Below are 27,543 nucleotides of genomic sequence, written 5' to 3'. Positions count from 1 at the left end.
TTGGTTTAGATAAAAACGCAAACATTAGTAAAAATTTGGAAAAAACAATTTTTAAAAAATTGAATTATTTAAGCCAACAGAATTCCTGGTTCCCAAATCTAAATCGCCTTATTTTCTAACAGTAATAAAGATGATTACGCCAGGAACTTGTGATTAAACTTACATGCCAGCCGAGTCTCGGTCTTCGTTAAATACGCAAACCAACGCAGAGGACGTAATTTCTGCAAGCCCGGTAGTGGAACTAATTTGCACTGCGTTCCTTTCTCATTCCGGATCAAATAAATTAGCCGAATAAATTATGAACAACGACAATTGTTCTCGTGAAATGCGTCAATTCAAATTGGATCGATCGGATTGCGGTACATCGCGTTAATTTTCGTAATGAGAATTCACGAACGCAGATTAGTTTGGACAATCATCGATTTTTTTTTCTTGCCCGTCCCTCTATTTAATGGTCGGGATATAATTGCTTTTAACTCGACTTTTATGTTCCATTCTTGGTCTCGCAGTTAAGCCACAAAGTTTACCCAGAGACCGACGCGCTTTTACAGGCAATAAGGTGCTGAGGGCTTAATCAAAGTCTCGGTAAACATGGCCCGGTTTTCATATCGCGATCGCCCCACGACTAACACGCGACTGCTTCCTTAATTTTCGGGCCACCACCCGATGAACTCAGTTAATTAACGCTCATATATCATTTGATTTTATGTTAATTTTGAAATACACGTAAAGGCTACACGGAGAGAATTTTCTCTTAGAATTTATCTTGAAAATCATGGTAATCGTGGGACAATATGGTATGGAAAGAATTACTAAACTAAATAAAATAAAATAAAAACATAATAAAATTACTAAACTAAAATATTAAACTGCATAGTAAAATTAATCAAACATATTTTATATTTTATTGTGATAGATATTATTATTTTTATTGTGATAAATATTTATCAAAGAAATTCTCATAAAATTCTTTCCATACCATATTGTTCCACGATTACCATGATTTTCAGAGTAAATTCTAAAAGAAAATTCTTTCTGTGTGGATATATACTTTTATATAAATACCCTTGCTAATACATTTCGATTTAATTTTTATTGTAATTGTATTTTTTATATTATGTACAACAAACTTGAATGAGATATATATTTTTTCTGTGAAAGAGAAAAATGCTAACTTGTATAAAATTTATTTCAATTGAATTTTTACAATCTCTTTCGTCGAAAAAAAGACAAATTTATAATTATAATTGGTTTTCTATTAATTACTTTTATATCTATGTAATAATGTACAAAAGGTTTCAGATAAAATCATATGAGATGAATGAATAATATAGTAAGTCAAAATAAGAAAACAAAATTTTTATCGAATTGCAATTTCTTTTCAAAATATTATAAATATCAATTAAAAAAAATGTATATGATTATAAATATTTGTCGAGTAAGTTTTAATAGATATAATATGTTTCAATATGTCTACACACAGAATTGCTTGCAAATTAGAAAACAATTTGAGGAATAAAATAATTTAATATATAATAACAAGCAAAAGGCACTATAAATATATCATTACACAAATATATTATACGTGTGACGTATGGTTAAAGCACATGTCAACGATATCAAAATATATTTTATTCGTAGATAGAAAAATACGGGCACAGAGAATATTGAGAGGTAAATAATATAATACCTGTATGGCATATACGATAAAAATGCGACTTCGACATTTGAAACTCTAAAACAATCACCGCGGAGAGTGTTATTAAAACGCGACGTTCTCTGTGTTTCGGCTTTTCTTGGAAATCAGATAACGCGCAGGATGCTTTCAGACACGTGCGTATCCCAACGATTGTGTTGAAATAGTGAAATTGATTGCCCCCCCAAATGAAAGAATTATTTTTTTCTCGTTTTTTCGTGAAAATACGTTTCGCCGAAGACGCACACATCTCTGAATTTGACGAATTGTTTTCTAACGTGTATGTGTGTATGTACACTGACAATGAGAGAATTTTCTCTTAGAATTTACCCTGAAAATCATGGTAATCGTGGGACAATATAGAAATAATTTTATGAGAATTTCTCTGATTAATATTTATCACAATAAAAATAATAATATCTATTACAATATAAAATATAAAATATGTTTGATTAATTTTACTAAACTGCAAAGTAAAATTAATCAAACATGTTTTATATTTTATTGTGATAGATATTGTGATAAATATTAATCAGAGAAATTCTCATAAAATTCTTTCCATATCATATTGCCCCACGATTATCATGATTTTCAGAATAAATTCTAAGAGAAAATTCTCTCTATATGTGTATATAGTTCGAATTTTTAATCGTTTTATTATTATACATACATAATTTTTTACGTTATTTTAATTTATTAATATTATTATAATTTCACTATTATTTTTAATATTAATATTAATAGTATTTAATATCAATAGAATTATTATTTCAATTAATTTTTATATATTTATTTGTTTGTATAAATAAATTTGTCACATTCGATAATTTTTTGTGTATTAACTTGCAAATAGCGAGCAACTAATAATTATAATTCAAGCAATTAATATATTCTCATAAATTTTTACAAATAAGACATTACAATATTAAAGAATCTCTTACCTGGAAAAGTTGAATGTTGAGAAGTTAAATAAATTATGTGATCAAATTTAGCATTAATATACGCTAAAGATTTTTAGGATTGCGGTCAATTTTTAACATTTCAAATATCGAAAGCAAGATTGATCGATCAATTATTCAAATGATTTTTCCTCCTTTGATCCTGGTCGATTAAACGCTTCGAAGTAACTAGTGCCTAATGTGGCGTAGTAGTATTTCGTACCGTCACTTCTTGAAACAAAGAATCGAGTGCCTTATAAATAAGATCATCTTAAAATTCGCTGTAACTTATATTCTTTTAGTGAAACAATAAAGCTTAACGTCGTTAAAAAAATCTCTAAGCGTCAGCAAAAATATATTTATTTACGCGCGTAAAACTTGTCCCGCGCGTAGCAGCGTGAAGTTGGTAGTAGCGATCTGCGTGACGTCACGATTACTTCAACCACCGGTCAGTGCGAGTCCAGCAGTGGCGGAGCAGAGTGCGAGTCGTGGTTGCTCCGTGTCGCGGCTCGATTTCGCACGCGAATAAACCGGGAGTGCAAGTCCGGGGGTGTCGAATATCGTTGCGGATCGAATAATCTTGCGACAAATTGTTCGCACGGTCGCGCAATCGGCCAGTTTCCTCAGATATACGACGAGATCGCTCGATCCTGCCAACTTCGTCGTCATATTCCGTTACGCCGCTCTCGCCGCTATTTCCACGCTATTTCTCTCCACGCGAGCTTCGCGAGTTTTCTTCAGTGCCTCGAAGAGTATCCGGGCGTCGACGGGGACCCGGGAGTCCCGGAGGAGGCGTCGAAAGGATCGCGAATTCGTGAAATTTGCGTGATGAGGGGAAGAGGGGGGGGGGAAGGGACGTTACTCGCTTGAGATAGCGTTTTCGTCGCGTATTTCGACATATACAGTGGCTCTTGCGCGCTATTTCGGCATTATTCGCTCGAGGAAGAGCTTGGCGAGTGCTCGAGCGTATCTAGAAGTGGCCGAGTGTCGAGGAAAGTGTCCGAGGATCGGGAATTTGTCGGTGTCGGCGATTTGAATTTGGGGGAGGTGGCGGCCATTGCTTGAGATACTGAGCTACTGAGATATTCCGCGCAACGGTCGGTGGCGCGCAAGTGGTCGCTCCGTCATAACGAGAAGGCGCGATGCAATTGACAGCTCGGGAGATGTCGCGAGCAATCTGTATTTCGATGCGTTTAATGTGATTAATCAGCTGATGGCGATATACATGTGTTTGGTTGAACGCGAATGTAGTATCCTCGGGCACTCCGCGTTTCCGCAATCGGATATCGGTGTGAGAAAAATAATATTTTTTAAACGGATATTTTGTTCGCGTTACTCGCGAATGGGATCGAGCGCGATCGAGCGTCGTGGATCTTCTCTTTTCGTATCGTCCGTTCGTTTCGGAATGTATCGTGTGCGTCGTATCAAAGTGATAAATAATAACTGGAAAAATAAAATGATAGGGAAAGAGCAATGCAGTGATTAGTGTATGTGCGATCAAACTATATGGGATTAGCAGAGCACAGCAGTGGAATATATAATAAAGCAGAGAGGTTAGGAAATTCACACAATGTGAGTTCATTTTTCATATGTTTATGTTATACTTACAATTGTTCGGAAAATAATGATTGATTGTTATTTTTAGGACACTAATAAAAAAAAATTATATTGCGTTTGCACATATGTGATTTAGAAATATAAAACAATTTTTTGAAATATTGAAAATAAAAATATATAATTGTATATAATATTTTATTATACTATATTGATTAAAATGCTAGAATTGAAATTATTTTGTTAATAATGAATTTAAAAAAATATTAATAAAGTAAAAAAAGCAATTTTAAATGAATGTAGAAAATAAAATTAATATTTGAAATAAGAAAATTTATGAGTAACGCAAATAAAATAATGAGAAATGTTGACAATAAGGTATAAGAGTTCATTAATCAATACATAATATTAGTTTACAAATTTAATGCTTATCTTATGATAAATGATAAAAAACTGATCAATTTTAGCAACTGAAACAAATTAATTTTGTTCATTATTTTCCGAACAATCAACGTACTATTTCTAATTAAATTTTGCCTATGTCTAAAATTTGATTAATTTGCCTCTTTTCACGTCTCTGTCGACATACGATGCATTTAGCAGCTATTTATTTAAAGACCGAATGGAAATAAGTGTTTTAAATTAGTCCGCGTACTTAACAATATTTATGCTACCGGTGTACTTGATGTGACTATTAAATCAAATGTTCCGTGTGTCTCTCTCTATATTATATATCATATCTCTTATTGAGATTCCCCTAAAATAATTTATTGATGCAGATTACACGTAATCAAAAATAATATTTGAAATATAAAATGTACAGCATTGTTGCTATAAGAATATTTAAATTAGAAAATACTATTCGTTATTTTATAATCCGAATTAAATTTCTCATTATTTTATTTGCGTTACTCATAAATTTTCTTATTTCAAATATTAATTTTATTTTCTACATTCATTTAAAATTGCTTTTTTTACTTTATTAATATTTTTTTTAAATTCATTATTAACAAAATAATTTCAATTCTAGCATTTTAATCAATATAGTAATAAAAAAAATATTTATATATTATAAAAGAAAAATTATTTATACGATCTATTTAAAAAATATAAAATTAAAAAAGTAAAATTAGAAAAATTATAAAAATATAAAAATATTATATAACTTCTCTTTTTCAGAGAAGATTTTATATTTAAAATATATTTTTGTAATACTTGAGAAAGGTAGAGGAGGAGAGAGGCATCTATACAGTATCTTCGATCAATCATTAATGTAACAACATTTTTGCCATTTTCATTCGCAACATCTTATTTGTTCGAGACACCATGTAGGCGTCGAGAAACAAAATGTTTGTTCTCAAAATAGCAGATGGAAACAATCGACGTCGTTTGAATTTTCCGACACTCGTTAGAGTTGTTGCTCGAATGCTGCATTATTAAAATTTAATCTATATTTACAAAATAAATTATACATCACAAATTCGAGAGAGATTGAAAAAAGGCAAATTAATAAAGTTTGAATTTGATCCTATTACTTCATTTTTCATTGTCTTGCAATCGCAAACTACACCTTCATTGTGAAATATCTCATTTGAATACAATATTGTATAATAACACTTTTGAATAATATAATTAATTTGAATATATATATATATATGTAAAAAAATCTTTATAATTATGTATTTGCTTAAATGCAAAGCATTAAAAACTTTTTCTTATTTTCTGGGAGGGAATTACTGCAGTGACTAATCTTTTTTTTTTCAATTAACGATTTAATTAGACTGATTTAATTAAGCCGAAAGAAAATGAAGAGGAAAATTTGCGACATTTCTTTTTTTATCGAGAAACTAGTAGAGAGATGCGAAATTTCGCTGTTAATTAGGAGGATCGTGACACCGAGATGCATTAATCTGCGGAGAAAAGCCAATTCGGGATGTAAAAGTTTGCGTTGCGGAATATTCTTCAACGTGAACGAGCGTGTGGCTCGGTGTCCGTTCGGGGAATTTAGTTTCCGGACGTGCACGCGTTTGTTCTCTTCGTGGTTATATCGAGACGGATGGATACGGTCGCAGAGCGATGTTGACAGATGTGGGGGGAGAGTAACGTATGCGCGCGACAGTTTTCTGTTTGCTCGAGTATATATATGTTTCGCACGATAATGTTGCGGATGCGCGGCGAAAATGATACGGTCAACAACGACAATGCTAATTTCGCCGGTATTATGCTCGCGTCGTGTAAACACACACCGATCGGCTTGGATCGAATGAAGTTAATCAAGTTCTTCCAACGCGAATGACCAGCAAAAATGTTAGCGTTAACGAACGGCAGCAATAAAAATAAAAGCAATAAAAACCAAAGTACCGATAAAAATTTTATTCCTCTTTTCATTTTATTCCAAGATTTTAATTGGCGCGAAATATTTTTTTTGTAAATGAAAGATTTTGGATAACAATCCGGTCGTAAATAATGCAAACTAAAAATGAATATTTATAATAAAATTTTTATAATTTTATTCTTGCAATTTTATTCAGTATATCGTACGACGTCTCTATATATCTTTTTATATTTTTAATGAAAGTACGCGGCTCGTTTAATTCGTTTCATTTTGATACTCTTTACGATTAACAATAAGTCATAAATAACAACTTATCGATACGATAATTTAACGGTTTTCTCGTCGATAATTAATAGCGATTGTATATTGATAGTGTAACTGTCAGCCATTATACATATATCAACGATTGAAATTGGCGATATTTTTTAATTACAAGGCGTCTTTTCGTAATTTAATAGTATACGACGTGATAAATTTAATATTAATCTTTTTTACTATTACGTATTTTCCAATTTAAATTTTAAACATGATATGTTTAAAATTATATGCAAAAGTTGCAACATTTTAGAAGTGAAAAAGAAAAAATATAGAAGATTTTATAAAGATTTTTTAAAAATAAATAACTTTATACTAAAACTTTATCATTCCTATTCCAAATACTTTACCACATTTAATTGTTTAAATTGCAAGATCCAGAAATTAAATATTCCATACGAAACGCTTCACAAATCACGGCTTTATATTTACTCTATCTCACATTTATTTTATTAAAATGCAAACGCGATGTGCATTTTTTTCGAAGCATTTATACGTATATTTCGCACAGTGTTCAAAAGTACCAACATTTTTGCACGTCTCGTGATTCATGTTTACTTGTCTCTTCGCGGTATCCGTGTTTATAAATAAGATTAATTCTCAGCGGCTCCTCTCGTCCGCGCATTGCGAGATTAATATCCCTTCGCCGTCAGTGGTACGAGTAGACCTTCGATCGGACGTACGTTACCGCTCTTGTCTCCGATATCGCCTGCGTAAATATTAGAAAGATGCGAATTGTTTGCGCCATATACAGAGCATTGAAAATATATATGCGGCTTATCGCGGATTCTTCCAGCACACTAAATCCTCCCATTGAAAGGAATGAGATTTAACACTTCGGAGATGATTCTTTCTTCTGAAAGGGTTGCCATTGAGAATATTCTGTCAGCATACTAAATCTTTTTTTTTTACAATAAAGATTTAATAATTTTTATTATTATCGCGTTATCGAATTATTAATTTATGGAAAAATAAATTCAATGCAAACGAAAAAGGGAAAAAATCTATTTAAATTTTAAATTAAACAATGATTTTTAAACTATTTTTTTGTTGATTGATTAAGCAAGTGATTTTATTAATTAATCTTACTAATAATATTATTGAATTAATAGAAATTTTAATTTTCGATTTATTTTTATATTTAAATCTCGAATAATTTTTAAAATTATATTTTTTAAATTTTGATTATATGTATATCGATAATATTATATATTATTCAATATTATTATTCTATTATTATACTGCTGTAATTTTACGTAGTTGGTGGTAACCCAGATTGTGCGAAACTTTGTTCGGCTTGTATCAGGTCACTGAAGTGTCTTTTTTAATCATTCTGCGCGTGTGTGTCGGCTGAGATACACGACTCACGCCGTGTCGCGTATCTCGCGAAAATGGATGATTTCCGCTGGGAAAACCGTGCAATAAGCGTGTTATGAACACAACAGCGAAACGCTGAAGAAGCCTAACGAAGAAATTAATGGTCTATTATGAAGCACTCGACAATCGTGAACATTCGAGGCTTATAAGCGGATTTAGCGTGGAAATTCTCGAAGATAAAACTCGCGAGTAAGATAGGGCGATCAAAAAATAAAAGTAAATTCAATTTTTCCGGAGCTTATTTAAATAATATATAAAACAGTAAAAATTTTTAATTTTAAATATTTATATGTATAATTATTATATTTGCAATATAATTAAAAATAAGTTTTAATTTAAAAACTAATGGAATGTCGTCATTTAAATGCAGATTTTTTTTGACACTGTATAGAAACGCCAGGTGGAATATTTGTCAAGAGAATTTTGTTTGCTTCTTAAATCGACTCAGCATTTGCATAGATGTCAACGCGTGAAAAATACAGCGTATATATTTTTATACTTTCTCTGTTATTGTAAACTCGACTCATGTCAGATTTTTAGATTAGAATGATTTTTTAAATCACGATGCATTGTTATCAATCAATCCGTTCATGTTTGAACAGTTCAATGAATTATATTTATCAAGAATATTACATTTATTGTCATCATTAACTGTTGCAGTTTAATTTAATTATTTAATTAATAATTTAATTATTTTGATTAAATATATATTATCTGATGTATACTTTAAAGAGAAACACGCAAAGAAATAACCATTTTCTGTTATTTGTTCACTTTCATTGTTTATTAACTGCTGATTTAAATAATGTTCGCATAGACTATCGATTGTCTGCGAGAACTCGATTGCTCGTTTCGTGGTCTCGTCGCGTTTTAACTTGCCTACTTATTTCCACGACGTTCCATTTAAAGTAGAGACTGCTCGGCTAAAGGTCAGATGTTACCAGACAATAAAGGTTACCGTATTTTCTACCGATGTTTTAGTCGAGATATATCGCGTGCGATATCTGCACCCATTTACAATGTCTACTTTTGCTTGACTGAAATTCCGAGTGAAAAAATTTAAATAGATACTCCTAGTTGTACGTGACTCGATTATTTTTCGCAAAAAGAAACTTTACGGTAGAATATTTATCTGTTTCGCGATATATATTTATCGGACCCACACTCGAATTTTATCTCAACAGAAGATACATCGTTTATCGTAATCGTGCATACACACTTGATATATGTAAGAATATAAATATCATGAGTTTATAAACTTTAATATATCAGAAAATAAAGCTCGTATTGTGCAAATATTTATATAAATTATTTGAATAACTTTAAGAAAAAAAATTTTATTTCAAGTAAAAGAAATTTAAGATAGATTAACATTATGCTATAAAACAAAGTAATACATTACGTAATAAGCAATGCATCATAGTCAAGAACTATCATATTAAAAGAAAAATATACATATATGTAATTTTTTAAACATACATAATATTATACATCTAAAATATATTAATGCTTTGGCCTATACAAAAGATATTTTTTTATATCATTACTTACAAAAATTCTTTTGTATTATAAATATTTATACGATGCGTTTGCTAAATATTATTTACAAATAATTATACAACTATAACAATATAATAAGAATATATTAAAAATATTTTTATTAATATTATTTAAAATAACAAATATTTAAAACAAATAATTTTTTCTCATTTGTGATATAATTTCTGACAAAAGAAATAAATAAGAAACATTTGTTTTTAAAACTGCGGCATATTTCTAATCTATATAAAAAACGCAATAGCAATGACATTAGTATTTTTCTGCAGATGGGGGAGGGGGGAATTTAATGTGAATTCATCTTCTACTGTACACAGTTAATTAATAACAAATGTCAACGGTCGCCGATGTCATAGCACATACCGTGTGTGTCACACATGCGTTTTCGGTATGTGGGTTACGGGGTGTGGCGTTAGCCACCCCTCTTATGGGACCGACACACAGAATGGATTTTTACCTACATATGTGTCTTTGACTCTTTTTCGCGGGGCGGCGATAGTCAGATTAAATTACGACGACGTGCGTTGTAACGGGCATGACGTTCGTGTCGAGGAGGCGAGTCCCTCGATTACATTATCGCGCGGTCCCATTACATCACGTTAATAATATCATATTCATTATGAGCGTCGCGACGCAAACAATGCTCACTTATGGAGTCACGTAATCGTCGTTATACCTGTCGGCCGTGCTTCGATATAAAGCCACAATAAGCGTAATTTTCCGCAAAACGTTCTATTCAGACGCGCACCTCTGACAGAGTGACGATCGTGATAATAATCTCTAAAATGTATTCCCCCAATTTTATAGTGAGGCGATCGCACCGTTTTGCGATGAAGCGAACGATAACGATACCGTAAAACTTTACGTGTCTGTAATGTCCTGAAACCGCTCGCTCGCGATGTTCACGCTATGTCGATATCGGAAAGAGCGATGATTAGCCGAGGATATCGAGTATCCACTCCTTTTGATGCACTTTAGAGATCAAAGAGGTCTGTGTAAAAATTATGCCGCGTGTAACTTTGTTATCGCTGATACAATTCTAGATATATCAAATTACTGATGGTTTCATGTCGTTTTACTTATCAGATTATACTCTGACGCACGAATAATAATAAATTCATGTGTTACAAGTTAGACTCGAGTGAACAAACAAAACAATTAATCATATTTATAATTTTTAAATTAATATTTTCTTTTGACTATTATTATTCTGATTATTATTCTGATTATTATCTTATTATTAGAGACTTACTAGATGTTTCATGTTAAATATTAAATATGTTCTCGCTATTTTTTTCAATAATTATTTAATTTTATAATAATTACAAATAATTATTTTTATAATATAATTAATTATAAATTTTCGCGTGTATTGGACGTAAATTACACTTTTTATTTTTTATATTTATAATTATATATAGTAATTGCATGTATAATTAAACGATATATATTAAACATTGAATATTGCAACACTAAAGTCAGAAAATTATTCAATAATTAATTGAATTATAATTAAACAATATAATTAAATTAAGATACATAAGAATTGCATTTAGATGCGTAACTGCAAAATTGTGCAAGGTGCACGTATCGATTATGCATGAATCTTTTCGTTGCTTTGATGCTGACGCTATTGTCGGATATATCTCGTCTTTCGCGAAGCTTTATCAAATTAATGAATGCGTTGTCTTTGTGTCATCAGTCTCGTGACGTGCATTAATATTCTTCGAATAGTATAGTATGACAAGCTTTGAGAGATGAAGTCTTTGTAGAAGAGATAGCGATCAAAATTACAATCATACTCGTAATACGAGAGATATTTAAATTTCATAAGCACATCCAGTGACGTATGTCACACACGATAAGCATTCGCGATTATATTTAATGGATATTATATTATACATGGTCGTTGGGTGGCACAGTTTTGTGTTTCGTAAAATGTCACGAGAAGGCCAAGGTACGCGAATCTTCTTCGAAACTATTATTTTATACCGCGATTAATCTACACAAATACTCGATGTTGTATCCGTGATTGTGCACGATTGAAGTGGCTATGTTGTTGATTCAGAGTACTACTAAATTATAATAATAATAATCCTGTCAGACTTTTTCGATGAGAATTTGATGAAGAAAGATTAGAAATACGCGGAAAAGTAAAGGACAAGTCGGTCGAGGTTAAGGCCAGGCAGACTTGCATGCTTCGAAACAATAGCTCGAGCTTTATTTTCTACTGTATTTTGTGGTATGTACATATACATATATGTACATACGTAGCGAATGCAGATACATTGATCAATGTATATGTGTGTTCGCATTATATAGTGACAAAATAATAATATTCATAAAATAATTATTTACTCAAATTAAATAAATTTGTAAATTTGTTTTCTAAGATTTTAATTAAGTTTATTTTCCGGCTCGTATCATTAATACTGATTCATTAAATTGTGACTTATTGTTTAAATGTGAAATAGTAAAATATATACAATTTATAACTTGCAGATATATGTACAGGATTCATGAAATTAAAAAGAAATAGAATAGAGATTAAAAAACGCGACATTTTGATGTTATATTTTATCGTATCTAAATGATACTATCCACTTTAAGAGCTCTTCTTTTATATCTTTTTAGTATCCTTGTTACATTATTTTCAATATGATGATGATGAATATCGCTAAATTTCTCTTCATTTTTAAAACAGCTAGCAGTTTAATTTTATTGCATTTATTCGTATATTTGTCAATTTTACTTTCTTCAGAAATTAGAAATTGTGATGGAATATTTAAGTTACATTGAAATAATGATAAAAGAAATAATTTTACAAAGAATATTTGTTTGTTAAAACTGTATAATACAGACGAGTAAGTCTAGCCTACTTTTGTTCGAAAATTAATTTGTCAGATGTTTTTTTTTTAACATTCCGTGATGAAGTTATTAATTTGATTAAATTTCACACATCTCGCCCATCGGAATTGTACTATATAGTTTTTACTTAGCGGATAATTAAATTACTATGTGTAAATTCTTGCATTACATAATGCGCGTTCTTTTTGCGTGCTTTGCGCAAAATACGATATAAAAGCGATGCCGAATAATCACGTATGTCAACAGGATGTAAATATTTTTGTGGTAATTTATTCACGCAAACAGAACACATTGAGATACAATAAATGTGTGTATTGCGGAAAGAAAAGAAACAATTTAAAACATTCTGTAGGATATACTCGATATACTCTGCACTTTTTCTAGGATTCGAATCTTTTTGGTCTTGCTGGTCATTAGTTAACAGAGAGAGAACAGTTGTCACGCAATAATTCATAGAGAACAGTTGAGACAGGAAAATAGCGCGCGATTACGAAAAAATTCGTACTTGCAAAAATGTTATTTCTTGTTTCATTTATGTTATTTCCATTAATCTGATATTCTCATCTCAAAAAATCAAATTCAGATAATTCTGAGAAAAAAATACTGACGTATTTGATTAGATTAATAATATCATTGAATTAATAAAATAAAATTTAATTACAAAAATGTTGTTGATTCAACAGTATTTTTTTCTCAGATGTTTTGATTCCGAATTTAGAATTTATTGCTCGCAAAGTGTCAGAAAATAATTGAAAACAATTCAACGCGTTTATATCGATACAAAAATAAATTATATTAATGCAATTAATAACTCCTTCAATTTCGATATGTAAATTATATTTCCCGACTTTTGTTTGTGAGATATATTAGTGCCAATCACATTAAATTTGTATCAAATGTGTGTGTATGAGATATATAAAAATTTAATTTTTATATAAACAATTTAAAGAATTTTTTTTTATAAATCTTGAACAACGTTGAAGTATTTTATATAAATCTATATAAAATTTTTAATTATAAATATTTTATAAGTAATAATATTAAATATTTCTTTTCTTTTATATTTCAAAATATAAAACCAAGATTCGAAATATTTAAGTCGTATCATATATTACACAATAATGTTAAGTTAATCACTACTGCAAATATAAGTGAGTAATTAATTTTACCTTTAACAAATAATAAATTAACAAAATTACAAATTGCTAATCTTATAATTATTTCCCCATCGCTTAATGTTTTCCTCCTTTTTATCTTTTCTTGTTTTTCTTTGCTGTTTCTTCATGGCACTTTACACTCGCGAAAATATGGTTAATTATGATATTGCACACATATTGATCACTAAAATATAACGATCGTGCTCCACTTTACATACTAATCGATGATCGCACACAACGTGCATTATATTTTATATTACGACGAAGAACGCGAAAATGAGTTTAGGTTACTATAATTTGGCACCGAAAAATTGCTCCGAATTCACACAATGTTGTCTCTGTTCGTAACGTAAATACAATATAAACACATTTTATGGCAATTTAATATCTCATTATAAAACACTTATCATTATAAAACATTCATCTCATTATAAAATAAATAATCGCGTAAAATAATTTCGTAAAATACGACACGGGACTGGCATTTCTTCTCCATCGAGTTTTGCCACAAGAATGACAACAAGAATGACATCACATCACGCCGTGCGTAAGCAAAGTATGCTAAACGCTGCGCAGCTGATGCCAGATTTGAGACAAGTATAGTATGCCGACAGGTAACTCACACGTGCGAGGCTTTCGCTTGTGTTTGTATCACCGTCATTACGATTTGACGCACTGTGTGTCTCGAATTTGGCATCAGTGCGTTTTGTACATATGCTGCAATATATATGACATGTATTTCATTTTATATTTCGATGAAAGAATGCGAAAATTACAGTACGATGTATATTACTACACGTCTTGAAACGCGTAATAATACATTGCATAGTGTTCGGAGTTATACATACTGTATCATAATTGTTCGGCGTTCGTATTTAGTGTATATGTATATTGTTTACATATAGTTTACATATCTTGTTGTTAATCTTGTGGCAAGACTCGATCGAAAAAATGTGTTTTGTGTTACATCATTTCTCGAAACGCATTTATTCACTTGATGTGTTTTATACTAGAGATATTAAATTATCGTAAAATGCGCGGTATTTATATGCTATTTGTTACAAATAGAAATAGCATTGTGTGAATTTAAACGCAATTTTAAAATATAAAATATTTATAATATTATTAATTATACAATATTTATAAATAATGATTTTATTAAAAAGATTAGATTTATGTAAAATATTTCAACATTGTTTTTTGAAGATTTATATATAGTTCTTTAGATACTGAATAACTTATAAAAAATAAATTTTCCTGTATATATTTTATATATCTGTGAAATAAATTGTTTCGTTAATTATATGATTATGATATATATTTTAATACAATATTTATTTTAAAAGCGGTAAAATTTAGGCGTTAAATTTTATTCAAAATTTTAGCTGTGTGTAATAATTAGTTTCTAAAATTTAATTACTTTAATCATTGTTTTATATATCGTACTGGTGAGTGTTTATAAATTATTGTTTGTCTTTATTTCTATTTAATAATGAATTTCGATATAATGTTACATCACAGACAGTACGTAAAAATTGAGTCCCTGCAGTCACTGTAATGTATTTTCTTACATTGGAAATCGATCCGTTCGTGCGCAAATGCACACGTGCTTTTTGATTAGGTTGCAACGAGGGTGAGGGTTGCTTTTAGAACCGGTCTTTGATTAACGATTTCAGTGCGGCACGCGATGTTTGATTTTCTATTTCGACCTGTGAATTGTGACATACATTAATTTTCGATTGCATTTTGTCTGGCAAACCACACGAGAGAATTTACATTTCAAAATTCGGGCGCGGTAGAAAGGATTACTGTTAACTCTTTTTAAAGCATATTGTATTTATGAATCAATAACATTACGCAATAAAGTGGCAATAAAAGGAGATGAGAAGAATATGTGATTTTTATATATTTTTGTTAATTAATATATTTTATATAAAATATTATATGTATATATAAATATATAAACTTATTATATATGATTATGAATTTAATCAAATAATTAAGTAATATAAATATATTTATAATCTTTAAAATAATATTATAAATATTAATATTAAAAATATATTAAAATAATATAAATAATAATAACAGCCTTAATTATAGAGGAATTGGCCTTTTTATCATGTAATTATCACACATTTTATAAAATTAATTCACCTATAAAAATAACAATAACTGTTCTTTTCATCTCGCATCTGGCAACCATAATGCCGCCGTAAAATGTATTGCTGACAACGTAGTCCGTAACTTTGCAGAAGACTCGTGCCAGACGTTTTGCGTGCTCTGCCGCGTCATTAATAAGGAGTCTTGTCATTCTCATTATTATTCATGGTATACGATGACTTGACGCGCGAATGCGAAACATTGTGCCTCGTGGAGATGGCAAACGTGATATAATTTTCTGTTCTTAAAACTCGCGCAATTAATATCTTGGATTATTAATATTTTAAAAACATGAAAACCTGTCACCATATTAATATATATCTACACTAATCTACAGCAATTAAAAGTATTATGTGAAAAACTAAGAGTAGGCAATTATTTGATAGCTCAGATACATCATTCTAAATTATATTACAAGTGCCAATAATAAATGATAATAAATCAATTAATAAAAACAGATTATATTGTCGTGGAATATTATGATTTATAATACGCAAATCTCATTTTATGTAGTTGACATTTTTGCCGATATTGTTCTCTTTTGAAAAAAACTTGCGAATATCCCCCCATATTTTGCAATTCACGCTGTTATTGTTTTCGGCACACACGATATCCTTTTTATTCCACAAAATCGCCCATCGCCGCGTGCGATAACATTCATTAAATACTCGCATAAATACCGAGTGTGCGCGGGTGGGTATCGGATTAATATTCATTCGCGACGCTTCATCATCGACATAGCAGAGTTTCGCTTATCGGTAGCAGTGGTACGACAAGCTATAGTTTGGTTTGCAAATAAAAGAGTATTATTGCGACCAGGTAATAAATGTCGCGAGTGACGCGCGCGGGCTTCAAAAGGTTCCGCTCGACGACTTGTATTTATCGTCCTTTCGCGCGGGGTTTTATCGATAATATCATGAAGGGTCTCTTTCAGGGGTCTCTGTCGACAGTGGACGCTATTGTACGATGGACCGTGGTTGCGATCTAACGTCCTAGTTTTGGTTCGAGTATCGCGTGTCGTTTTACCTAAGAATTCGCGGAATTCGAGATCGCCGAAGAATGTCACGCGAAATTATACCCTTCTTTATTTTTGCCATTATTATTATTTTTTTTTATTATGAAAGACGATGCGAAATGCTAATATTACCCTCGTCACGAGACGTGTTATCCCCTGGCAGCGATAACTTATCGCGATTAAACAAATCTACGCCCATCTTTTTTTACGCCGGAAACTTTATATTTGTCCGGTTATCTGTATCTTCTGTATTTCGTGATTCTGTATCGTATCATGCTAAAGTTTCATATTTCTTGCTATTTACTAATCGAGCATTACAAATTTTACCTTCTCATTGTAGTACATCGTAAGTTCATCGCTACAAATTGCACAATAGTTCTCGATACACTATCTCGTGCATCCGGCGTTAAAAAATACACCTTTGTTTCCCTATCTCGCGAAACTTTATTAGCTTTCGCACATCTAACTTCCTGTCGTCCGGCGCACTTTGATCGCGTGTGCTCGCGCTGCTAAATTACACGTTTGCATGGGCCTCGGCAATCTCGTAATTAATTTCTTAAAATGACGCGATGCCTGTCGACGGTTAATTCGTCGAGAATTTTGACGTATATATGAAACTTTAATTATTTTCAAGCATTGTATATTCGGGATGAGAATAACGACGACAAACGATTGAGCAACTTAGAAGGGTTGAATTGTAGTTCTGCGACTTCGACGTGGCCGCAGAAACGCAGCCAAGGTCGCGTTTTGCTATTGAATGGTGCATTCAATGTCAATGAAGAACGCGGCTATCTACGGCGAAATCGATGCCGAATTTCGTTGACCAGCCGGCTGGCGAACGCGGTAGCGTGACGCGAGCAATAAAACCGGCGCAGTCTTGCCATGCTGGAGTTCTGCACAGCGTCGCGAACTGTGGGGGATGGGACCTACCCTTTCCGCGTTCACCCTCGCTCCGTTATCCTCCCTCTACGTTAATGCGTCGGGATCGCGGCAAGAAAAGAAGTAAAAAACCGTTTGTGGGAACCGTCGATACCAAACCGAAAGATGCTATTGATACTATTGATACTGTAATAGCATCGAATAGTAAGCTATCTCTTTGAAATTGAATTTGATCAAAAGAAAAATTCTCCTTTCATCCTGCGTCTCGCGCAGTCGAGATTTTTTCACAATGAATTTAATGGATAATAATATTGTGAGGTATTTAATTGCTTTGATTATTAAACTGTAATGACAATTTCTCAGTCAGTAGTATATGTGTTAAAAACGTAGTTTTTTTTTTTTAAAGCTTTCTTTACTTTAGGCAATAATTTCCAAATATTTTAATACATACAATTGTCATTTTGAAATATAAAATTATATATAAAAAAAATTAATAATAAGATTATTTAATTTTAATTTTTTTAGAGATCTGGATTTTATTTCTAGAAAGTATTTTTTTTTTAAATTGCTTCCTAACAATTTTTCAAAGATTCAAGATATAAACTCTTTATAAGGTTAAAATATTCGATCATATTTAATCTGAAAATCTTGCTTTCGTTTTTTTCGTAATGCTATCATTTATTTTCGGGATTATGTCAAGATTATTCTTGAAAAATGATCGTCCTTCAGGGATTATAATCGGGATAGGCTATACTGAGAACTGTCATACGGCTCAATCTTGTCACACGTGACGTATTGGCCCGAATGATAGAAAAATACGGTCGTATGCGGAAGGCCGGTATCGATTCTCGCGGTTCATCGAAGTCGTCGTGCACGTGAAAGGGTGCACGAGCCGGTCGACACGCGACATTGCGATCGTCGTTACATGGTCAAGCGCAAATGTCAACCTACGCGTGGCGTTATTACGAAATCGCTCGCAAACGATATGCAAATCATTTGTCCTGATATTCTCAGACTGGATTTAAGATTTCAATGATCACCGATTTTTCTAAAGCATCACATGTTTCATATAAAAAATCGAATTACACTTATATTACAGAGAAAGCGTCTGAAGGAACTTTTGTAATTTTGCTTTCGAAATTATTATTCGATTATTGTTAAATAAATAATGAAATAATTAATTTTATTAATATTAATATTGAAATTTAAAGGTGATATATTATTGTGTTAATAACATAGAGTCGTAAGAGAAATTATTAATTTTTGAGTTGGTTGATAATTAATTATTTATTAAGACGCATATTATGTATATTTAATTTTATTTATTGTAAATGTGAGCTTACTATGTTTTACCAGTCTTAATAATTTTTGTGAGAGCTTGAACGGTTTTATAAGTTCTGAATATTGACCCTGACGCGATTTCTAGTATCCGAAGGGCAAAACAATCCTACTAGTGTACCTGGAGCTGCGTTCCGCGAACGCGTTATCGCCATCCCCTATCAATGCACCCTTGCCCGAGACCCTTTTTCGCGCTCGCGATTACGTTCACCATGCACGAAATCGATAGTCCCGTAGGCGTGTGTGAGAAATCGAGCAAAGACCGACGAACGGGCTTGTCTGTAACTTTTGTGGCGTTTACAGCGCCTACCGCCTACCGTGTTAACAAAACTTGCATTGTCTTGTATGACGTATATTCCTTTCCGGGGAATCACATATATTCTGTAAAGCATACGGGATAAGAATAGAATTAGACCGAGAGATATATTCTCTCGGTGTTGTGCGAAAAGACAATTTAACGTCGACTTGTTAAACGTGTAACTAAATATGAGTCTTCGCGCATCGTTGAAAACGTCAGTACAATATTATACAATCTTGTAACTTATACGTTGTAATTATAAGATTATTATTATCACATTATATACGCGTCGTTATATTAGTGTTATAATTAGAGCTTGAAAGCTTGATAAGAACGTTATATAACCGTAACGCGTTACAAAATAATTAATAAAGTTACAAGATATGCTTTAAGGCTATAAGATTATAACCACATAGTTAATTGCAAAATGGATCCTTTTGCTTGCACCACCGACATTTACCAGCGGCGCGAGCCGGAAATAATTGGATGAGCATCATCGATGCATTAGGAAAACGCGGCGCATCTGCCACAGGGAGAATTACGTTCCTAGTGCAAAGGTTAATTCTATAGCCACCCTCTCTCAATTTCCACTCTCTACCAATTAGGGATTGGTTTAATGTAGGGTGATCTTAAGTCAACTTGGCTGTCATCTAGAGTCATCCATTCGTGCAATATATAATATAATTGCCATTAACTTTTCAAAATTCTGATTTTCATCAATATTACTTTGAGAAATTATGATATGGTGGAATAAACTGTTAGCTACATTTATGCTGAAATATATTTTCGTCCGGCGAAATTGTATTCGCATTATATCGACGAGATATCGATTGGATAGTTTCCATAAAAAGTTCATCGCGGAGAGTTTCGATATATATCCGTAATTAATGCTTAATGGCTGCTAAGTTTTGCAAGATTTGATAACAGCGCGTTTGCTTATTATTTTCGATACGATATTTCGTTAGTCGTTTGATCCAACGCAGTTAAGAAATATTGCACGATGTTTCAATATAGGATTGCAAATGGGACTTTTGACATGATACTTTAGCATACAATGACGGGAGTTAATTAATTAATCATGGATCTGGCACGTCTTATTGTTAGACGGTTCGATTACAATGTCGTAGCGTAAAGATCGGTCATCATTTATTACTTGTCATTTATTATTGTTGTTAATATAATTTAATATTATTCTAAAAATATATTGTTATATTCGCCGCGTGTTATATTATAAGAAATATTTCAATGATAGCTACGCGGCGGTCCACAGTTAAAATACTTCTGTTTTAGTCGAATTTATTGGTTACGATATTAAACCATAAATTGCAAGCGCGTTTCTGACGTCCTCATAAATTGCACATTGAATATATAAATTATGATTTTATTTGCCATTGTTTGATAAATTATGAACGAAACAAGAAATATATTTTCTAAAATCAAAAATTAATAAGCCTTGAAAATATTCATAGCAAGAATAAAGAGAAATTATCGGCTTTTCTATTTTATAAATATATTTTACAAGATATTTTATATAAATAATCTTAAAATCTTTTTTTGTGTACGATGTAAAGAGACTTTCGCGGATGTATTTAATTTATCGCGATGAAAAATTATATTTACGCTGTAGAAAATGCATAGAAATGTTGTGAAATGTTAATTATATTGTTAAAATTTCTTTGTACTTACCTGAGACTACTGATATCCTTATCACCATCAATGTGCATAATAGCAAAGTCATGAATTGCAATCCAGGGACCTGCATGATGGATAACGTATGTTCGTTGCTCGATCAATAGCAAAAATCACTTTAACATTGTAGTCACTGCGACTTGAAACTGCACCGATTTGGTAAAGATTTTGTCCCGCGAAAACGCACCGCCGCGTTCCTTACATACGTCCTTCTGTCAAGTAAAATAATGTCAAAATTATAATTTGCGTCTAATAATTATTATTTTGTTTACGTAACAAAACGTGAATATTTTGAGACTCACTAAAAAATAAAGCGACCGCGATTAATCTTCATGAAAATTGAATGAAGCATTTTCTCTATTTTGATGCAATAATACACGACGTTCCATTGAATAATGTTTATATTTTGACAATAACTGTGATTATATCGGACTAAAGAATTCGTTTAAATTTGTATTCAATTTTTATTTTTATTTATTACTGATGAATTAATATAGAAGAGCTAGAATATTATTACTTTGTTACATAAACATTTAATCAATTGTGCTTTTGAAATCAAACACAATTATTTCTATTCTCAATTAATTAATATAAGTTATAAAGTAATCTTTAGATTAAGTATTACATAGGCTATAGGAGCACGTACGCGGATTTCGGTGCGTTGATTCCAACGAAAATTAAGTTTTCGTTGTAATCTTTAGAGTTTTTCTCTCTTTTATTCAATAAATATCGTACAAATATTTTCTACTCGAAGTAATCGGTACTATCCCAGGAATATCGGCATTTCCTTATATATTTTGCCAATATCATTGATTTTCACTCGCGGTTGTAAAAACAAGAACTATTTTTTTTTTAATGCAAAAATTATGAGACGAAAAAATAATATCGATATGAATAATGAAAACAATCCTGATTATTGTGGAACCAACACGATCGTACCTTTTTCTTTGCAAAATTTGTTATACTTTTGATAGTGGTCGAACGACAATCGGAGCAACATGAAGTATTGACGCCGATCTCAGACGTCTAGGACGACTCTTTACTACGGTAAATCGGTATCTCATCTTTCGATTTCGCGTTTTAACAGTTTTCTTCACAGACGCGTAAATATCGTAGAGAAAAGAAACCGTATCCGGACGTCGCAACGTTACGGCGTTACGGCCGATACTAAAACGACGTCGAGACGCCCGCCGTTATCAGACACATTTTTCCACGCGTGCGCACACGCCCCCGAGATACTCTGGGGGGCTGAAGCAGCGTGGCGCGACGCGGGGCGACAACGCCGAGGGAATCCCCTATGGCCGCACTGGGAATAGGCGCGACTCCTCTTTTGCACGTCGTTCGTAGACGCAGGACTCTCACTCGTACTCCGATTATTACCATCTCGATATGCGATAATGACTTCATTCTACGATCTTACAAAGTGCGAGTGCTCGAGTTTGGAGATCGTTTCAATTTAAAGTAGAAACGTAATCGCAAATTTAAACAATTATATTTCTTCTAAGAGAAAAAAATCAAATTAGATCAGTAAACATAGATTAAACTAAATAATAATTAAAATAATTAAAATTAGTAAAATAATAAATTATATTTTATAGATAATGTTTTTAGAAAAACTACTTTATAAAATGATAAACAGTTTTACATATAGACAATGTAATTATGAATATAAAAATATACTTAATATATTTAAATTTTACATTAATATAAGTGCTGAAAAAATACAGATTTTCTTACAAAGAATTTATCATATGATTTGAGTTAAATTTATATAAAAATTAAAAAAAGGAATATATATTTTAATATATTTTATTTTAAATATATATATATTTTTACTTTTGCTTTATTATTCTATATAAAATTATTCAGTATTAATTTTATAAAATTATATTTCTTAAAAATAATTTATAAAAAATTTAATTTTTAATGTATTTATTTAAATATTAATGCATTAATTAATTTTTAATGTATTATTTAACTAATTTGTATTTAAATTATTATTTAGTATGATATATTTTTGTATTTGATTATTTAATCTTTTCTTATATAGAAAAATATGGATACTATTCTATTTTACATTTATTTTAAAGGTTACATGTCATTCCTATAATTACATTTTTAAATTGAAATATTATAATACAAACAACTTATCATAAACTTATGTGTCGAAAAAATATCTGGAGTATTTAAATATTCTGTAAAAGAATGCCTCGTCATTTTTCAAACAAGTAGTTTTATCAATTTATAAATTACCGCGATTCTTTATTGAATTTGCTGCATTTGAGAACCAATTCTTTATATTTATATTATTTTAATTTTATTTTTAATATTTTTTCTTTTTTAAAGCACAGCTGGCGAAACCGATTCGGTTTGGCATCGATCGCGTTTTATCTTATACTTGTGATAGGTTACATTATTCGCCGTTTCTCCTAATTTAATTAGAACATCGATTCGGCGTTCGGTTCACTTCGTTTCTCACTCGCTCTCCTAAACTCAAGGACTTGTGAAATCATAGAAGGCAGTGCGTCCTTAATGCTGAGTCTGCAGTTAGGAGAATACTGCTCTGTTTTCCCTTATTTTTCTAAGCTTAGCCGCGCGACATACGTTTGATTTAGAGCACGACGTTTAGACGCCGGCGTTTTTTCAGCTTCGCGGACATTTCATTCGCGATGGAAAGCATCTTTATGATTTAGTGTCTCTCAGCATCTCGACGAATATACTTAACTAAATGCTTTTTCTTTTCAGTATCGTCCTTATACTTTTGAGAACCCGTTCGTTATCAAATAATTTACAATTCCTGTTACATAAGCTATCATGTGATATTGCTTTTTTTGTTATTAGGATCTTTATTATATATTAATCATAATTATTGATAATTTATTTTAGAAACACTTAAGAAAATAATAAATAGTATTTTCAGATAAAATATTGCGTGATAAGCGACGAATTTTTCGAGGATTAAAATTAAAATTTATTAAATATTTGAATATTGGTTATAGAAGCTTTTTCTTCATATCGTTCACGAGGCTCGGGATATTTATCTCTAGTTTTCTTACGCTTACGTCATTGCAGTTTTCTCTGCGAGATGCATGTTTTAGCAAAGATATTGTATGCCGTCGCTTTGCTCTCGCGAAGTTTGTGAAAAAAGTTAAATCGATCGCGCCGCATAAGAAACTAATGTTCAACGTATGATTTACGGTTTATACAATAAAGTTATCAACAGTGACCTTTTATTAATACATTTGATATGTGTATGCGATATATATTTTACTATGAATATTGATGAATCGAAGAAAGTACAAAAATTTATGAAAAATTCAATTTATCGAAATATTTAATTTTTAAATAAAATTAAGAAAGAAATTGATGTTTTTTTAATGAAAATGTTAATGAACAGTAGCTGCTATTCTATCGACTTTTGAATTATATTAAACAATCTTTGTAATTTTTATCAATTTATTAAGTTATTCAATTTATTCTTACTGAAACTGATTACATAACACATAAAGCTTTAAATTAATGAATACAAAAATTTAATCCAATGAAAATATATTTAGCGAGATATTCGCGCGAATATTTACGACACGTTGTGCAATTAGATATTCAGGATGTTTCAGAAGTTATGCACTTTTTTGAATCAGAAATTCTTTAATAAATTTTATTTTATTATCAATAAAAGCTGTTTTATTCTACAATACATTGATATATCATATATCTCTCGATATATCTCTGCATCGAAATAATAATATTTAACTTAATTTTCCATGTGTGTAGTTAATAATATAAAGAAATGCGACTTTCAAAGATATATGTCATATAGATGTGCGACCCTCTGTAGGAAAAAATGATATAATAATTAGATGGATGGTCATTCTGTATAATTGGCAATATATGTATATACGAGATCCTCATTAAAGCAAAATAGAGATTAGAGTCTTCAGATCGCATAATTACGTATTTATATACGATTTCGTGCATCTATTCTACATATATTTGAGTGTGGAGCTAGCATATCATTTAATGACAGATTATAAATAATTGAGAGTTCTGATTTTATTTTCAATATTTCTAGAGTTCTTGTCTAACGTATATTTATCGTTAACTCTAGCTTACATATTTATATTGTGTATGGCGTATGTTATAATGCGAAATAATAAGATTATTCTCTAATATATGTATGTATTTTATTTTGTTACAGGTAGCATTGCGATACACAGTGCGATTCACGCGTCGTGTCGGGAGTGCCGTGTAAAGTTTCGCGTGTCGGGAGTGTCGTGTAAAGTATCGGGCGATCGTAATTATTCATATTTTCGCGAGTGCTGCCATGGACCAAGAGAGGAGGAGGAGGCCCGGGGAGGCATCGGGCGACATCGGGGCAACTATAAGGTATGCATAAATACAATTTATAACATATTTAATTTATTAATTCTGGTAAAATTATTTGCTTTATCTCCACGGAATTTGTTTTACATTATATACACTATTTTTATGCATATAAAATATCTTAGAAGCTTTATTTTAAATCCTCTCTTAAAATATTTATAATAATTGAGATTTTTAAATATAAAAATTTTTACATAGATATAATTATATAGCTTATTTATACAGAATTATTTATTAATAAATATTTAATAAATAATGTTAATAAATAATAATATTAATACTTAATAAATAATATTAATAAATAATTAAAATTTATACTTATATTTAAGATTTTTATGTAAGAGACTTTTATATTTATTATTATTATTATATTTATTATTATACTATATATAAATGTATATACATAATTTGAATATTTTGTTTTCAGATCAATGTGCTGTGTACTACAACTCTATGCTGTTGGTGTATCGGTGAGTGAGAAATTTACTTCGAATCGTAATCGTACTTTGAAAATTTTAATGTGCTCAGTACTTAAATGAAGCATTATTATAGAAATCGGCTTTCTTCTTGTTGATTATTTTCTGTTATGAACACGATATTTTCGAATTAGCGACCAAAGCTTGACAAGCTTGTTGCATTAATCGATATAGCGAGCGTAATACTTTATTTGTTGCGACATCGATGAGAGTGCGAACGATATACACTCTATCGTATTTTTATCTTCCCATGAGTGGAACGCGATCCTAGCATGAAATTTTTATCTATATGCGCACTGCACTGTCGATAAAATTCACCCCATGAAATAAACGTATAGATTGTAGCATGGTAACATTGTTTGCCGTCTGGTATTACGGCTGGTCAAGTCACAAACAATGACTCGTTATTGCCGTTATATCGCTCGTCAGGATTCCAATTTATCTCCACGCAGAATCTATCGAAAACATCATCTGGTTAGAAAATCATTGAAATCGATAATTGAATTTAAAATCCATAATTTCCCAACAAAAAAATTTTATTAAGATCTTAATCCTTAATAAATCTTAACTTAATCTTTTTTATCTTTTGGAATACTATGGCAAGTTTTTTTTTTTTATAAAAAATATAAGAGAATTATGGAAAGTTCCTCGACTCTCTTCGTAATGGTCGGGATATAAAATTTTCCCGTTTACGTCATCTCGGATTGCGTTGCGCGTCGTGTAAAGTGCATAAACTCGCGAATGCTTTAACTCGTAGAAGTCCTGTATTCGTAAAGGACGTTCCGAGCAAGAAAATGGAGTGCCCCTTGCACCGTAGTAATGGCTGGTCTGGGATAGCGCGCGCGAGGGGTGCATTTCAATTGATCCACCGTTATCGCGAGGAGGGTTCGTTGACCAACATTATCGTATATAACGAGGCGCACGCGAAGTCTCGATGCGCGCTTGCTTCGGATGTCCTTGAAGAGTAATCGCTTCCCCATTAAGGTCACCGACGTTATTAGTTCTCTACTGTGGGCTTGATTATAATTAATGGACACAATTAAACAAAGAGAAATTAATATTTCTTCCGATTAAATCTTATGATACAAATCTTATATAATGGATGAACAATAATGTAATAATGCATATATGTATAATACATATAAAATAACGCAGTTTTATTTAGCAAAAATTTGAATGTTATTTTTTCTTCTAAATTTAGAATTATTTTACAAATTTAAATTATGATTAATTAAATTTTATTTGAAATTAATTGAAAAAGTAGAGAGCAATAGTACATTAAGAATACTGATTGGCTTGAATTTTTAGTTTCTTACCATTAAATTATAATCCATTTGGTTTCTACGATTCTGGCAACGATTCGAAGAAAATGCGTGACATACGGTACATATATAAATTTTTGCGAAACAACTTTTATTTATATTAAATCAGCTAATGGAACATACACATATATATTCTATCGCATCAGTTCTTTTGTTTCGAAGCAAAAGTTTCTCGTACTTAAT

General features: G+C 31.1%; 1 protein-coding gene across 1 annotated transcript in view; it reads right to left on the bottom strand.

Moving 5' to 3' along the window:
- Ret (protein kinase receptor Ret oncogene) overlaps positions 1–22,331 on the bottom strand; it is a 55,430-nt gene extending 33,099 nt beyond the window's left edge. Inside the window, exons 1-2 of the mRNA XM_083051382.1 lie at positions 22,119–22,331; positions 21,177–21,391 (exon numbers count right to left, since the gene is read on the bottom strand). Of these exons, the coding sequence (XP_082907508.1) occupies positions 21,177–21,252 (76 nt within the window). The 5' untranslated portion in view covers positions 21,253–21,391; positions 22,119–22,331. The remainder of the gene's footprint in view (positions 1–21,176; positions 21,392–22,118) is intronic.
- Positions 22,332–27,543: the final 5,212 nt, after the last annotated feature.

This window comes from Prenolepis imparis, unplaced genomic scaffold (assembly GCF_030444845.1).
Source record: "Prenolepis imparis isolate NDT839.2.m4 unplaced genomic scaffold, iyPreImpa1.0 SCAF_12, whole genome shotgun sequence".
In the NCBI taxonomy this organism is placed as follows: Eukaryota; Metazoa; Arthropoda; class Insecta; order Hymenoptera; family Formicidae; genus Prenolepis; species Prenolepis imparis.
This window is presented reverse-complemented; position numbering and strand designations above follow the sequence as displayed.